The 15,718-nt window shown below is 48.5% G+C and overlaps 2 protein-coding genes across 3 annotated transcripts in view; both read left to right on the top strand.

The window, feature by feature from the left end:
• Positions 1-2,614, top strand: part of ecm1b (extracellular matrix protein 1b) — a 5,422-nt gene extending 2,808 nt beyond the window's left edge. Inside the window, exons 7-11 of the mRNA XM_086155279.1 lie at positions 286-491; positions 1,124-1,412; positions 1,498-1,694; positions 1,787-1,874; positions 1,972-2,614. Coding sequence (XP_086011405.1) covers positions 286-491; positions 1,124-1,412; positions 1,498-1,694; positions 1,787-1,874; positions 1,972-2,157 — 966 coding nt within the window. The 3' untranslated portion in view covers positions 2,158-2,614. The remainder of the gene's footprint in view (positions 1-285; positions 492-1,123; positions 1,413-1,497; positions 1,695-1,786; positions 1,875-1,971) is intronic.
• A 708-nt stretch (positions 2,615-3,322) lies between these two features.
• Positions 3,323-14,893, top strand: LOC147229688 (phosphatidylinositol 4-phosphate 5-kinase type-1 alpha-like). Of its 2 annotated transcripts, XM_086155277.1 has the most exons (17): positions 3,331-3,381; positions 5,405-5,443; positions 6,429-6,463; positions 7,262-7,354; positions 7,841-7,971; positions 8,078-8,195; positions 9,432-9,584; positions 9,698-9,997; positions 11,594-11,829; positions 11,916-11,999; positions 12,097-12,145; positions 12,640-12,724; positions 12,808-12,978; positions 13,054-13,186; positions 13,261-13,323; positions 13,397-13,490; positions 13,654-14,893. In XM_086155277.1, the coding sequence occupies exons 1-17, from the start codon at positions 3,336-3,338 to the stop codon at positions 13,654-13,656; spliced, it is 1,833 nt and encodes a 610-aa protein (XP_086011403.1). In that variant the 5' UTR covers positions 3,331-3,335; the 3' UTR covers positions 13,657-14,893. The 2 variants fall into 2 exon arrangements, with proteins under 2 accessions (XP_086011404.1, XP_086011403.1); XM_086155278.1 differs by lacking the exon at positions 5,405-5,443 and having other exon boundaries at positions 3,323-3,381.
• Positions 14,894-15,718: the final 825 nt, after the last annotated feature.

Below are 15,718 nucleotides of genomic sequence, written 5' to 3'. Positions count from 1 at the left end.
CCCCCTACCGAGCAAGGCCTGCTGTTTGGTAAACAGATTCAGCTGTGGTGTCATGTTGCCATGGGGATAGCAGAGAGAAAAACAACAACATACAGGAGACAGCAGCAGGGGCGCATCTAACCTCCTCACCTCCACCTGACCTCCTCACCTCCATCTCACCTTGTCACCTCCATCTAACCACCTCTTTTCCATCTGACCTTCTCATAACAAACCCCCCTCCTGGTTCGTCCTGGGTGAAGGTTAGCCGGTTTGAATCCTCCTGATGTCTGGGTTCCTGTGCCGCAGTGGGAGCAGTCACTGAGGACCTTCTGCGAGGAGGACTCGTCGGTGAAGGACCGTCTCTATCACTGCTGCAAACACATCGGCGCCGCCAGGCTGAAGTGCTTCGACCGCGCCGCCCCCAATCCCGGCTACGCGCCCACGCAGGAGCTGCCTCTACCGCCGCTGGCTTCGCAGGAGCCCTTCACCTTCGACCCCAGCAGCTGCCAGACGTACGTGAACAGATCCACCTTCCGGTCCACTCCGGGGGTGAAGGGAACCAAAGGGGAGACCCAGATCCCCTTTGGTTCGCTTCTCCTACGTGTCCACTCTGTGGATTATAGAGTAGCAGAACGATATCTTGCATGACATCTTCCATCCAGGCGAGGCCGGGGTTTGTCTGGAAATAAACAAACCCGCAATACCACAGTGGAGCCGGAGTCTTTGTCCCTTGAATGCTCCGCCGCGCGGCGGGGTGTCTCGCGGGCGGCCCAGGAGGAAGCTCCTCCGGGAAGTTCTCAAAAATAAGCTCCCTTTCGCAAGGATAGACAGTCGCCTCACATTATTCTCTAGTTTCTTCCACCAGTAGAAGCGACTTGGAAGTAAACAGCATTTTAGACTTGTTTACCAAAGCATCTCAGCAGGGCCTCCTCCTCCTCTTCCTCCCCTCCCCCTCCGCTGCAATTTCCTGTCGTCTTTAAAAAAATGCGCAGTATCTGATCACGTGATTTGTTTTCCTGTGGGCCGAGGCTTAGCCGAGTGAGTGTTTTAAAGTTTTAAAGGGAACAGGGGGTCCGAGTGGAGTCACGTGATTGTGTGGAAGCGGGCCGTCCACGCCTCATGTCTGATGCGTCACGCTTTGCAGGGGGACGGCGAAGCTCGGCAAGGCCAGCAGGGCCCGGGGAAAAAAGGAGAAGAAGCCGCTGGGTTCCTTAAAAGTCGACATCAACTTTCCCCCCGGCCGACCTTCTGGCGCCTCCATCGAGGCGTTGTGTCGGGACCAGAAGGCGCGGCCCCTTTACAGCACCAAGTGTCTGCCCGCTGAGGGCTACGATGTGCTGGCTCTGCAGGCGAAGTCTGTCAACCGCTTGGAGAAGAAGCTCAAGCAGTGCTGCAAAAAAAGGCACAACGTCCTCAGCTGTGCTGAGCAGAAGGTAAACCGATGACGCGGTCCGGTGAAGTTCCGTCTGTCCGCCCGGCCCGCCGCTTCACGCTTTCGCCCTCTGGTCTGCGCCTCAGTGGCAGGACGAGCTGGATAAGTTTTGCAACGTGAAAGGAGAGAAGACGGACTTCTCGTGCTGCTCAGCCGGCGTTCCGGATGATCGCTACGACTGCTTCCATGACCTCTCCCCTGACCCTCACTACAACCTGACCTCAGCCAGCGAGGAGCCCGCTCTGACCAGAATCTGCGACGTCCACAAGATCATCAAGAAAAAGTGAGTGAGCTCTCAATGCCGCTCCTCCTCCAGTATCTCCAGATGGTCACCAGACAGGCTGAAACATCTCAAACGTCCTGAGTGTCTTTCAGATTCCCAGTTGGTTTTCCTCTCAAGAGCTTTCTGAGCGACTGCTGCCCCCTGCCTTTGGAAGAACAGACTGCCTGCATGGATCAGAAGGTGAGTCCACTGGATGACTCCGGCGTGAGCGAGGCGTCTATGCGATGAATCCACTTTTTACCAATTTCCCCTACGTTTCTTCACGGCTCGCCGGTAGATTAAGGAAACGTCGGGCCAGGTGTGTTCGCTGAAGAAAAAGAAGACCACGCCCCCGGCTGTCCGCCGCTGCTGCCGCGTGGTCGGAGAGGAGACTCAGACGTGCATCTCCGAGATCCTAATGGACGCTGTCACCAAGGCAATCAAAATCTTCCGGCAGAAGAAGAAGCGGTGTCCTCTCTCTTAATCCCCTAATCCCCCTCCCTCTCTGCCTGTTGCCTTTTGCTGATGGAAGCGTCAGCCTCGACGCAGAGTCGACCTCAAGTCTCTCCAGAAACCAGAGAAAATCACACTTTCAAGGCTTGTCAAAGTGACGGAAACTTCAATCTTGGACCACATCTCAGCTTCTCACAGTCTCTTTACCACTATTTTTACTGACCGGTCTTTACACTATGCAATTAGTAATGCACTTGTCTGGAGGTCACGTGTGTGTGTGTGTGTTTTTTTTTTTGGATTGTTAAGATCATATCACAACACCTAAAGGTCTTTTAAAACCTGTTTTAATTTTGTCTTGTGTGGTTTAGTCTCCTCGCGTACAAAGCCCACAATATTGATCCACAGTACACGACCAAGATGATGAGAAATACTGCTTTGTAACACCACCTTTCACATCAACAGTTTGATTAAAAGGTCTTTTAAAATTGTATTTTGTATGATTTTGGTTTGTCATCTTGCTTACTACAGAGAGATTCATTCTCTAAGATAGTGTTTTCCAACCTTTTTTGAGCAACGGCACATATTTTACGTTAGAAAATCACACGGCACAGCACCAAATAAATATGTCAAAAACTTTTGTAATGAAAGTGTAGTCTCAATTTACTCTACCTGCAGCTGTTTAAGCATCAGCAGGTAGATACACAGGTTCATTCACTACCTCTTGCCATCTAGTGGAAGAGTATTTGACTGTTCGGGCTATCACTGCATGCAGCACACAGATAGACGTACGAAGACACATTATTTGCGTTGGATGAATCATTTTGTATCAAACAGGTGAAAGTGGGTGTTTTTGGTGTGCAACTCACAAAGTGCAGGTACAAGATTGAGTGCAGTTTGAATGTCCAGTGATTTACATGCGCGTATGAGCGCAGCACTGGCTGTGCTGCATGTAAAATGTAAAAAAAAGAAAAATGAGTGTCAGCTTTTTTTTTAGGAGTCAGCAAATTGGGAAACACTACCAAGACATGCATTTCCGCTAGCACCGGAAATCATCTAACGTGATGTAAACAATGACGTCATGTTGTTCCCTCGGCCCAAATTACCTGCAGTACCACGTCTGGCCAGTAGGGGCGCTGTGGCGCTTCGACGACGTGAGCACCACAGTTGAAAACTGTCGGCGCTGTCTTTGATGTGAACGCTCAAATCGTAATGGCGACTGCTGGGACAGCAGACCCGGGACTGACAGCCCCGGCAGGTATCTATCAGACACTACCGCTGTCGTTTGTTTTCGGGAAAAAAGTACCTTCAGACTGTTTTTTAACGTTTTCTGGGAATGAAAAGGGAAACAAAACCGACGAGGTGCGATTGTGGGTTGAAGCTTGTCCGGATTAGCCGATTAGCTAGTTGGCTAGCATCGAGGCGGTCAGCCCAACAAATGAACCGGGCGGTGTTAGCTTGTGTAGTTAGCTGCCTAGTTACCAGATGTAGTTCATATCACGGAGTCAAAACAGTATTTATTCTGCTATGTCGAGGTGCTCTTTTTTTTTTTTTTTTTTTTTTTACATATATGTGTCTTTGTTTAAAGTTTTTTCACTTCTCCCGACCACGTTGGCTCAAGTGGGGTTTTGTTGTCAAGCCGGTAATTCGGCAGCCGGTGTTGCGTTCACTTAAATCTGGAATATAAATGTTCGGCGAGATGATATTCAGGGGATTGATTCATAATCCGGCCGGTTGGCGGGACGTCGTTTTTAAACTCCTGTCAGTCCCGTGGATGTAACGGTATTTCTCCTCCCGCGGCTGCTAATGACTCCTTCCTCTTCCTCCGTTTGTTTGTGTTCGTGTTGCTCCTCCGAGGTGGACATTTGGTGTTTGACTTCCAGCTGTACAGGCGAAAGGATCGCCCTCAAACTTGTCAATGTAATCGATTACGACTGACATGTGATGTTACCGTTACTAGCAGCGGACTTTGTTTTGACAGGAAAAGCCTGGTGTCTGTTATATCTCGTCTGGTTGCCTCTTAAAATGATAAAGTACTGTTTTTATTTTTAGTGGATACACACACACACACACATATGGGATCAGTGGTTTTCATATTTTCTCAGGAGAAACCAAGGGGCTGATGTTGTGTTACTCATCCATTTAGGTGTGTGTCACTGTATTTCCAGGACATGCAGGAGCTGCTCTTCCAGTTAGCCGCCCAGTCTGAATCACAGAATTAAAAATAGTGGCTTTAGAGCGCTCTCATGGCTGAGAGCCGAGACCCTACAAACACAAGACACAGTGTTCTGTCAAACGCGTCCGCGTGCGCACACATACACACACACACACACACACACGCACACACACACACACGCACGCTCGGACAGTTGACTGACAGTAACATAATGCTGTTTCCACACTAGTCCTTATTAGCCTCCTTTCCTAATCAGGCCAGCAGACATTATGTTTTTGGACTCTTCACAGGCAGAAAATGATATTAAGAGTGTCCATGTCCCATATTGCCGTGCAGAGGCTGCAGGCTACATGTGACCGAGGCTGGCGTGCACTTGTTTAGTATACAGCGAGGAGCAGATGGTTGGCATATTGCAGGTCTTTGTTGAGTAATTGGGTTAGTCTAATTTCTATCCTAAATCTGCTGCAACATGTGTTGCACTGTGTTGTTTTAAATGCAGAAACATTTTAAAAAAGGCCATCGGGATATTATGTGAGTAAAGATTTTTTTTTTTTTTTTTTTTTTTTTAGCATAATCAAAAGTTACTGTTATTTGACAGAATCTAAATCTTTACATTAAAAGTGGTGAGAGAATGATTGACATTAATTATTCGGAGAACAATGCAATAGGAGTCATTATCAAAAAAGAATCATCCTATAAGAGTCAACAGATATAATACGTGCGTATGTGTGTGTTACATTTATTATAACCAGCAAATTGAAATTTCCCCTCTATGGGACGAATGTTTTCTATACTACAGTGGAATATGGACTTTTTAATGACCTATCAGATCAATAAGTTCTGGGACCTCTAAAGAAGTTCGAATCCCTATTTGTTTCACTTTCAGCTGCTATGAACAGTTGGTCAATTATAAATGCATTTTCATGAACCCAATTCTTTCCTGCACTTAATTCTGTTCTGGAGTCGTGTGCCCTTTGACAGGATGTCATAAAATAGCTCTGCGCGCTCCCAATCAAAATCTGTCAATTTATCATAGCAGAAACTTTTTTCCAAAGCCCAATATCCATTGACAAGCTGTTCAGGCTGACCGTGTCCTGCTTCACAGATATTAGGACTCAGTTCTGGAGGAGAGCATTTCAGCGAGGTACTCGCATGGGTTTGTTTCTGTGTGTATGAACGGAAACTGCATGTTTGCTGAGGACAAAGTGTGTGGAGCTACACAACACAAGGGATTGTTGGCACAATGATGCTCATGATTTCCTCACCAGTGTGTAGTGTGTCCCCGCCGTTCATCAGGAGATGCATGTGCAATTTTCTGACACTCCCACCTTTTCTTTTCTGCATTTAATCTAGCTTTCAATGCATTTTTAATGCATTTCCCTGCAGGATTGCTACTACAGGTGTATATAATCTCCCCAGCATCTTTTGTTATATATTGACCCGTGGCACTGCGGCATGGAAGTAGTCGTTGCCATTGGTTACAAGCTGGAGGTGCTCATGGAGTGGGTGAGAAAGTAGGTTTAAAAGCAAGTTTATGTAAGGAAACCATGTCAAAGCTTCCTCTCGTTTGACTCATCTGCCTTTTTCACCAGCCGATTTAGATGTCTTGTAATAATCTTAATAAAAACTATATGCTTGAACTTTTTACTCTTTGCGGCTGAGCCAGTCAGCCGATACAGCTTTAGTCGAAACATTGATACACCAGTAAGAAATGACTGAAGACCTGAGGAACGCTGTTGCAGAGTGAGCTACTTTTTAGATGAAGTCGGCGGTTTTAGATGAAGTCGATGGTTGTAGAGCCATCCTCGGGGACCAGGTGAATGTGGAGCAGCCGGCTCAGGGGAGAAGTAGCTCCACTTTATGTGGAGCTACTGGTATCGGAGGCGATAACTGGCGAACGTGGCTACAATCGGCCCATGGCTAATTATTGTCCTCGTGTCATTAGCCAGAAGTGAAATTGTCCCCATCAGTCAACCGGTAAAGGGTTTGTTTAGTAGCCGCTAACAAGTTCTTCCATGCTAGCAGCCACTCAGACCTGACATCTCTGCAAGTCCCTGCAAGTGAAGTGTTTTTTTTTTCCCCTATAACTTCTTTCAAGTTGTCATTTCCATTTTCTCCTCTTTCTGCAGGGACCAGTGGCATCATAAAAGTGCCCCCCCCAGAGGTAAGGAATTCTTTACTCAGTTTCTTCAGTTTTCTTTTCAACAGCCCCGGGTAAAGTCAATGTTCCAGTCATGCAAAGAACAGGTTTCCAACATGCTTCAGTCATCACCTGGGGCGGTTGAAAGTCAATGTTTTTAAATGAAACCAGGGGACAGGCATATTCTCACAAGAAGTCCAATCTCAAGTATTTGGAAGTATTTTTGTCACAAAGTTTGTCACAATCTCATAGGAGCACACTTTGGTATAATCAGCCTGAGCTTCGCAAATTTGCATTCAAATTTGTCCACTGAGTGCTGCTCTGACCGGAACAGCACAAGGGAGAACTGTTGGCCCTGTCTGGATCTGGTAAACTATAAATGACACTCGCCATTGTTTAAGATGTCAGAAGACTAAACTCAATTGAGCTGCTGCCCCCCTGTTCTCTGTGAACTGTCCTGAAAAATGAATGTCTCAGATCACCATTCCCCCGAATTTCTATTAAGCCGGCAGCCCTTTGAGGCTGTATGACCATTCTCATGGTGTCACGGGACCCCGTGGCAGGAAATGATTCTTGGCAGACACCAGGCTGCAGTTTTAGCCGCACAGGATATGGCAGGTTTCTTTTGAGAAGGCCGACTCCTGCTCAATATTGCATCTCCTGAGGCTCGTGGGGGTCAACAGCAGAAAACACACGCGACGGGTGTGTGTTTTGTCATGTGGCACTCAGGCTTCCACCCACCTGCAGCCGCTCCACAGAGAAGACGCTTCGGAGCATTCTTGACTGTGCCTGAACGGCCTCTTCCCACCCCTCTCTCCTCAGATGCCCGGCTCCTCAGGCGCCACCCAGAGCATGAAGAAGACTATCGGACACCGGGGCGTGGAGACCACCACGGGAGAGACCACCTACAAAAAGGTGAGGAGGGGTCGAGGGGTCACCGACACCACTGAGCAGCAGACACACTGCGGCGTATTTACACGTGCCGTGTTAGATTCTTATTACTTTGAAAGGTCGCTCCTGGTGGTACAATATGCCCCAGATGACGAGATCAAAACTAATGACAGCAAAATAACACGTAGCATGTAGATGGAAGCTGCTAATTAGTCGAAGGTTGAGTTGCATTGCTTCCTTCCGACGCCGTCGTCTTCTGAGCGGCGTAGCTCACTTCTGGGTAGTAGTTCAGTCTCCAGACATCACAGAGTGGGTTGGGGAAACAGCAGAAATCTAAGAAGTGGACATATTTACATTACATTGCATTTGGCAGACGCTTTTATCCAAAGCGACTTACAATAGAGGACATAGGGACTGCAAATACACTTGCAAATACACGATGCACAGGAAATATACAGAACATATTTAGTTCCGTTCCTTAGTTTGTCCTGTTTTTTCCTGTCCCCGCAGACAACATCGTCCGCCCTGAAGGGCGCCATCCAACTGGGCATCACTCACACCGTTGGCAGCCTCAGCCAAAAGGCAGAGAGGGACGTTCTCATGCAGGACTTTGTGGTGGTCGAAAGCATCTTCTTCCCCAGGTCTGCGGGAGGGGGCGGCCGACAGCCGAGTAGATGCGTTTTAAATGTGTGGCTGTTTGTGTTTGAGTTCATGTGGTTTCTGGTGCCTTTGTGTTTGGTGTTTCAGCGAGGGCAGTAACCTGACTCCGGCTCATCACTACAGCGACTTTCGCTTCAAGACCTACGCTCCCATTGCCTTCCGCTACTTCAGAGAACTTTTTGGCATTCGACCGGATGACTACTTGGTCAGTACCTAAAGCAAAACACCGCTGCTTGTCTTGGCAGTAGTGACTACCCCTTTATTTGTTTTTTTCCCTAAACGCTTCACTGGTTTGAAGCTTTATGAAGTTATTGTTGTATTTGAGTCCCTGCGCACAAAGTTCCACGTTCAACTCGCTGGCTCCAGCTTCCTGTGGTTGTGGTTCGTTTGTGTGCTAAGCCTGGGTGTAGCTTTGCTTTCTCATGTTTCTTGACAGCTTTTTTGGTCTTTTCTCATTTTTTACATTGTCCTTACTGACAGTGTCTTTTTGTGCACGTTCCTGGAATAATAAGAAACAGCACCGGCAGTGAACTTGGTCTGCTTTTTGTGGAAGACCTATGAATTGCATATTTGTATTTTACTCCCCAGCCTCCGGCATAAGACTTGTTGCTTTAGTGACCTTTAGAGTGACAAAAGTACATAAAGTGAGCACTCTATCTCAAGAAAAGGGTTTCAAAAAAAAACACCTCATTGATCTGACCCCACCTGAGCAGTGTTGAGTCAAAGCTCTGCCTGTTGACCTCAGGTCATCACAGGTCTCACACACACACATACACACATCACCTTTGTTGTGTTCATGCACAGCCGTTTTTCCTGATGCTTTGCATTTTCCGCCTTCTGCTGTGTTTTCCACACACGGTGCATGTACAAGTGGGACCTGGTGAAGGCCAGGTCTTTGTTTTACCAGGGTGTGCAGGCTCTGGACCTTGTAGTCCTTTGGTGATGAGCGAGATTGCCTGTCCTTGAAGGAGTGGGCCTCTATCCCGACCCCCTCAAAGTTTAAAACATCTCTTCGCAGTGTTGAATGTGTCTGATCCGTCTCCCATCCTGAACCTTTTGTGATGGTTGGTTCTTCTTAGTCCACTGGAAAGTTGCATCTTTAGGGAAAGGATGTCACTGACGAACGTTTTTTTCTTAAACAACCTTCGGCCAACAAGTACGCTTTTTTTTTTTTTCCTCCTCAATCCCACACAACCCCCCCCATGAGGATGGACATTGAAAATAATAAAATACCCAGGGTTTCCTTCAGCTGGAAAACCTTCTGCAGTGGAGATAATGGTAAAAAAGTGAAGTATGAAGTCCTTCTCAGCTCCTGTATGTTAATAACAGCCTGAATGCTTAATGTGTCGTAAAGCAGCACAAACAACCAATCTCTGTTACCCTGTTTGGAGGTGGTGTTAACACACACACACACACACTCACACACTTGTCTGTCTTCTAGTACTCCCTGTGTAACGAGCCGCTGATCGAGCTGTCCAACCCGGGTGCCAGCGGGTCACTCTTCTACGTCTCCAGTGACGACGAGTTCATCATCAAGACTGTTCAGCACAAGGAGGCGGAGTTCCTCCAGAAGCTGCTTCCAGGCTACTTCATGGTGAGCAGGGTGCACGAGCCGTTGGTATTTCATCGAGTGTGACCTGGACTCGTGTTCCAGCCAAGTCTGCAGTCACAATATTTCACAACATTTACTTCCTTCCTCCTTTCCAGAACATTAACCAAAACAAACGCACCCTGCTGCCCAAGTTCTACGGACTGTATTGCGTTCAGGCAGGGGGCAAGAATATCCGAATCGTCGTGATGAACAACCTGCTGCCCCGGATCATCCCCATGCACCTCAAATACGACCTGAAGGGCTCCACCTACAAGCGACGGGCGTCACCCAAGGAAAGGGAAAAGGCCGTCCCCACCTACAAGGACCTCGACTTCATCCAGGACTTACCCGACGGCCTGCTGCTCGAGGCAGACAACTACAATGCTCTGTGCAAGACTATACAGAGAGACTGCCTGGTGAGTCCCGCACCTGAGCTGCGGCCAAAAACGGGAAGAGAAAGAGCGCCGCGAGCTCCAGGTGTCTGCGGAGCTGCTGTTAAAACACAGATGCCCCAAATATCCGCAGTGAGAATGAGTTGTCCTCAGGCTGTCAGCTACTTTAGCATCGCGAGCAGAGGTGTAATTATAAGGTTGCAGTGCAAAACGCAGAAACAGCGGTGGAGGAGATGCTCCTGGATCTAGAGGATGTGGAAACCTGATTATCATGCAGGCAGCATGACCTGACACTGAGGTGCAGGATAAGCAGCCAAACACCTTCTCAATCTAAATCTGCCCGTTTTACCAACCCTGCTGGAAGGAGAGTTTAATGTTCCCTCTCCTTTGTATTCAGACAGAAAGTGTTATCTCCTCCGTTATCTCTAGGCAGATGGAGACCGTGAGGAAGGCAAGTGCAGCCAGACTGAAGTTCTACAATCTATTCTTTTATGGATACCTTATTGATGGGAAGGAAGAGTCAATTTTCATGTACTCCTTCCATTCTTATTAGTAGTTTGGAGACATTTTTTTTTTTTTTTGGAAAGACAGCAATACTCTGTAATAAAGAACAGAGACCTCAAAACCGAGGTATGTACCGAACCCAAAAAGTGTTTTTGACCCATCATAGCCCACTTCCAAGTACTCTGACAAAGACAGCCAGCATTAACCACAATAATTCCTGAGCAGAGAGGACTCCCGATCATGAGTGAAACAGGCACTTTCTACTTGAACTTCTCAAGGTGGTTCAGCGCTCAGAGCTGGATGCGTTGGCCTGTCGTCACGGTCCAATGCGCGACGTTGCTAACTTTGTTTACATTGAGGGATGTTGTCGTTTCAGAGATGCAACTGGCCGGAGGAGTTTAGCATTGCTCAGACAAAGGGGGCTTTCAGGCTTTCATAAACGTTATGTAAGACCAACTGTACCCTATGTATGGAGCAGGCTGCATGGCCGCTAATTCCTCTTAGTCCTTCTTCATGAGCGTTTCCTCGCTTCCTCAGTGAAACGGTCGGCGTCGCAAACACAATCGGACCGGCTGCTATCGAATGGACAAAAGGGGGTTTCGTCATTTTAAACCGTGGAAATTTCCTCTTCAGTGGGCCCGCGATGTATCTAAACCACAACACTAAATTACGGTCAGACCAGCATGTTAGTTTACAATGTTCTCAGCTAAAATGTGAAATACACACGCCACTCATTTATTGTATTACTGCCGACCACATAATGATGGAAAACTCATGTGACTTTGAGATGGAGCCATTCCACAGTTTGTCCTGTGGAGGGCGCTCTGGCTCAGTTGTTTATTACAGCCAACGGAAGTTTACAAACTCCGACAATGACCCCGTCATTATTGGTTGACCTTAAATGTTCACCAAACTAGCAGGCATGTCGGCGGTCCAGTTTCTCCCCCTTCCCCAAATGGGTATCAGCATCAGATTCCAAAGTCGCCCCTTTATCAGGCCCACCTTCAGTGTGTCCTACCTTCGTACCCAGTTGTCCGTCTCCATGTGAAATCAGTGAAGAGAAGAAGCTCCCTGCGATGACACCAGTGCCACCTTCCTTGTCTTTATTGCACGCAGCTGTTGCAGAGTTTCAAGATCATGGACTACAGTCTGCTGATGGGCATTCACAACATGGACCAGGCCAGTCGGGAGCGGGAGCGCGTGGGTGGTTATTCCGGGGACAGCGGGGGGTCAGAGGGAGCGGTGACCCCAGATCAGCGCCGGCCTCAAGCCCAGAAAAGTCTGTACTGTACTGCCATGGAGTCCATCCAAGGGGAAGCTCGGGGGAAGGGAGCCCTGGACTCCGAGGACCAGTGAGTCTCCACGCTCGGACAGAACATTTGTTTTGCCCTTCTGTTGGGCTTTTGTGACATAATGCTGTTTTTCTTCCGGCCTTCAGCATGGGGGGCATTCCATCACGGAACAGCAAAGGGGAGCGGTTACTGATCTACATCGGCATTATAGACATCCTCCAGTCCTACAGGTCCGCTTCGTCTCACATAACTATGAAAACATCAACATCAAATTCATGTTACTTGATGAAAACTTTAGAAAACTTGAACCTTTGTTTCGAACTCCAGATTCATCAAGAAGTTGGAGCACTCATGGAAGGCACTCGTACATGACGGGGTGAGAGAGCTGTCACACACACACACACACACACACACACACACACACACACACATACACACACACACACACTTCTGAAAACATTCAGGCAATGCCTGAGCGTCACACAGGGCTGTGTGGGTGGGCCGGTCAGGCTAATATCTTGGGCTTTCAATACTTATATATCACACTTGTGAAACGATGCTTTTGAATTTCAAAGCTGATTGTTTTAAAATAAAACTTGAGGTTTGACCTGATGGATTTTTGTTACTGTTAAGCCCACTCTTCATTCTGCACGCCACGTGAGTAGGCCAGGCACACGTGTTCACCGCTAACATGGAAATTCCCCCAGATCATTTTAAAGTGAAAAGAAACCCCATCCAAGCAGCACCTAGCCCACAAAAGACATCCCGCCAATCCGTCCCTCCAGGGTGACCGACTGGAGCCACGCATTGCCCAGCTATCCTTTCTTTGCAAAGGTCCCTTTCTGACGACCCTGTTGTTTTTCGCGGTAGGACACGGTCTCGGTGCACAGACCAGGCTTCTACGCGGACCGTTTCCAGCAGTTCATGTGCAGCACTGTGTTCAGGAAGATTCCACGTGAGTAAACGTCTCAAATGTAGACCGAACTGGAGCGGCCAGTCTGGAAATAGGATTTTATTGACGTCGTTTCTGTCCTCCAGTAAAGCTATCCCCGTCTAAGAAGAGCCGCGGTGGAGGTCAGGGAGGGCTGAGGAGAGCCCCCACTCTGGGAGCCCCCATCCCGCTTTCCAATATGAGCGGACAGTCCGCCATGGACTCGAGGCTGGTCTACCACGGCCATTTCAAAAGCACAGATTCGGAGCCGGACAGCGGTGAGAACCCGAGCACCGAATGCGCCGAATGTTCCGGAACAACCTTTCACCCTCTCTGGTCGGTCGCGTGTTTAGGCGTGCAGTCGGGCAGGCCGGACCTTGTTCCCAAGACGCCCCCGCTGGTCGAAAATCCCGCCGACAGCGAGGCCAACCTGTCCACCTCTTCTCTCGGCAGCACAGGAGTGGCCTCCACCTCTCCTCCCCTGAGGTAAAGCATCGCCCACATGACTTCTCACTTTGAGAAGGAAAACCATCCGCTCCAACTCTGACTTCTCCCGGCAGGTCTGTCGGGGTGGAGGTGCACAAATCGGCAAACACAGACCACGAGCAGGGTGCTTTCCACAGGTACTGCCGCTGCGCATACTAACACTCAGATCCGCCCGTCCTACTTCGTCCATAACAACCTTCTCTCTTCCAGCCTGGGGGCAGAAGCGATCGGAGACAATTCCGGCAACCTGTCTGAGGACGCAGTTTCTCTCTCTGACATCATCCCGGAGACCAACATCTGCTTTGTAAGTCCACAGCCCCAGGTTTGAAGGCTCGGATGGAAAAGAAAGAAAAGTGTTTTTAAGTGGTCCTGTACCCTTCATCGGGCATTGTCTGCGGGTCCTTCAAAGTTGCAGTGGTGGATGTCGAAGCGGCGTTTTAACTCTGAGATCTGCGTGTTCCCTACAGTAAAAACGGACACGGTGCCATCTAAGGACGAGGCGTTTTCTGGGGGAAGGTGACGTGATGATGAAGACCGAACATCGACCAGCCACCTCGACTCCACGTAGGGGGGGGGGCGCCGGACGAGGCGGTGAACTGCAGCAGAGTTTGTAACGGTGCGGAAAAGCGACGGCGGGATTTGCGGGGCGGCGTGCGGTAGGCTCTCGGCTCTCCGGCCATTCGGACCATCTCAGTGTGCCTACATTTGTCCACGGTTGTCCCAAAGCCTTGCACGAGGGCCCTTTTTCACGACCGCCCGGGGGAAGGGCTCTTGGTCAGAGCTGGCAGCTCCTCAGTAGTTCCGGCGGCATCACATGGACAAGGCATGTTTGTTTGTTGTTTTCTTCCTCGCCCTCCATATTCACCGTGTGTGTGTCTGCTGCAGTGACATGATCCAAAGCTGATTGTTAGCCCGTATGTTGAAAGAAAGCCCACAGGAGCACCACGAGAACACAAATCCCTAAAAGCTCACGACGGGCGTAGCTAGCATTCTGCGAGAAGTGGCTAGTTGGCTCTCCTTCAGCATGAGAGCGTGATCATACGTATCCGTGACTCGCTCCGGTTTGCTTTCCCCTCGATGCTACGGCTCAGAAGATTAGAACCCGTCTGCCGACGAATCTCCGGTCGCTCGGGTCCGCGCCGGCTTCTGCTGACTCGGCAGTCGCCAAGGAGCTTCTTTTCACCGCTCGTGGATATAGAGTATTGGTTCTGTGATTTGGATTTCGGGAGAAAAAAAAAAAAAAAAACAAACGGCAGAGGGACGGACAGCGTGTCCCTTCATGAATCATTCTGCTGGAATCCTCAGTGGTGCTGCAAAGGTCCGGCCAGATCTCGCCACTGCTGAATGTATGTTATTTCCTCTAGAATGTGTCTTATTAACATGGCAGAACACGTCACACCTGAAAATGTCCCCGTCGGATGTGACAATGCTGACGCGCTGAGCGCAGAGAGCAGAGCTGCCGGCGGCCCGGCCGGCCGGCCAGCGAGGCGTTGACTTCCCTCTGCAGCTGCTGTCATGTTTGTGCCTTTTTACATGTTTCACCCCCCACCTACAACGCGAAATGTTCACAGGCTATTGTTTGAATCTTGCCTTATCACTACAGCTGAAACCATCAAACTGCCATCTCGCCATATACGTGTCACGGTTTTAACGTATTTTAAAGCGTTTATTAAATCTCCCACAAGCCCTTGTGGCTGTTTGCAAGTGTTAAAGGACCAGTGTGTAGTTTTGAACCACGCTGCTGGACGGAGGTTGTTACTAGTACTGCCGGGCTCCTGCTTTCGGTCTTCACACCACAGCAATTGTGATTCATCACGGAGCTGCCGGTAGATTAAACTTCTCTTAATGTCACGTTTACATTATTAGCTCACCGGGGCTATTTAGTCTGAAGGGATTATTTTAAATAATCATGTTTAAAGGAGGTAGAATGTTACAGCCAACATGCTGCTGCAGGAAGCGTCCACCTTCCCAATGACACGAAGCCTGGCATTAAACACTCCGCTATTAAAGCCTGTGGTCGTCCAACTGCTAAGATCAGTAAAAGCAGCAGGCGTCACCTGGAAATCTTTAATGCTAGCCTGTTTTGTACCCTGCTACACAGCCCGTTTTATTATTATTATTATCATTATTATTCTTAGTATTGCTAACCTTTGCAGACACAAGCAAATGAAGCTGTTTGCTGTAATCTTACATTTGAAGAAGGATTAACTGTTACAAAAGCCTGGAAACGTGCCTTCAGCTGCCTCCCTACCAGGAAGACTAAGCTAACTCCAAGGTGCTAAAAAGACTCAAAACAACTGAAAATGAAGATGCTGATAGAAAGGTTTATGGAATTCCTTCTCTGCAAAAAGCAAAACTGTTTTTAAAAAAGGAAAACTGTTGCAAATGAAATATTAGCTCCATGAATTTATGGTCTTTATTTTTGAGGTGAGTAGTGTTGATAAGAGTTAGCCGAGTGTCTTAGTCCCAGACCTCTGCAAGCCCAAAAATAAGCTAGTTTTTCTTTGCTAGTATCAAGTTTACATTCAGTGT

This window comes from Fistularia commersonii, chromosome 11, assembly GCF_037954325.1.
Source record: "Fistularia commersonii isolate RoL2024-O1a breed Wild chromosome 11, RoL_Fcom_v1.0, whole genome shotgun sequence".
NCBI lineage: Eukaryota > Metazoa > Chordata > Actinopteri > Syngnathiformes > Fistulariidae > Fistularia > Fistularia commersonii.
This window is presented reverse-complemented; position numbering and strand designations above follow the sequence as displayed.

Excerpts from the sequence above, each read along its gene's own strand:
- LOC147229688 (XM_086155277.1), top strand. The coding sequence starts at position 3,336 with ATGGCGACTGCTGGGACAGCAGACCCGGGACTGACAGCCCCGGCAG. Across the intron at positions 9,998-11,593 it reads CTATACAGAGAGACTGCCTG|CTGTTGCAGAGTTTCAAGAT; the intron begins GTGAGTCCCGCA and ends TATTGCACGCAG. Across the intron at positions 11,830-11,915 it reads GCCCTGGACTCCGAGGACCA|CATGGGGGGCATTCCATCAC; the intron begins GTGAGTCTCCAC and ends TCCGGCCTTCAG.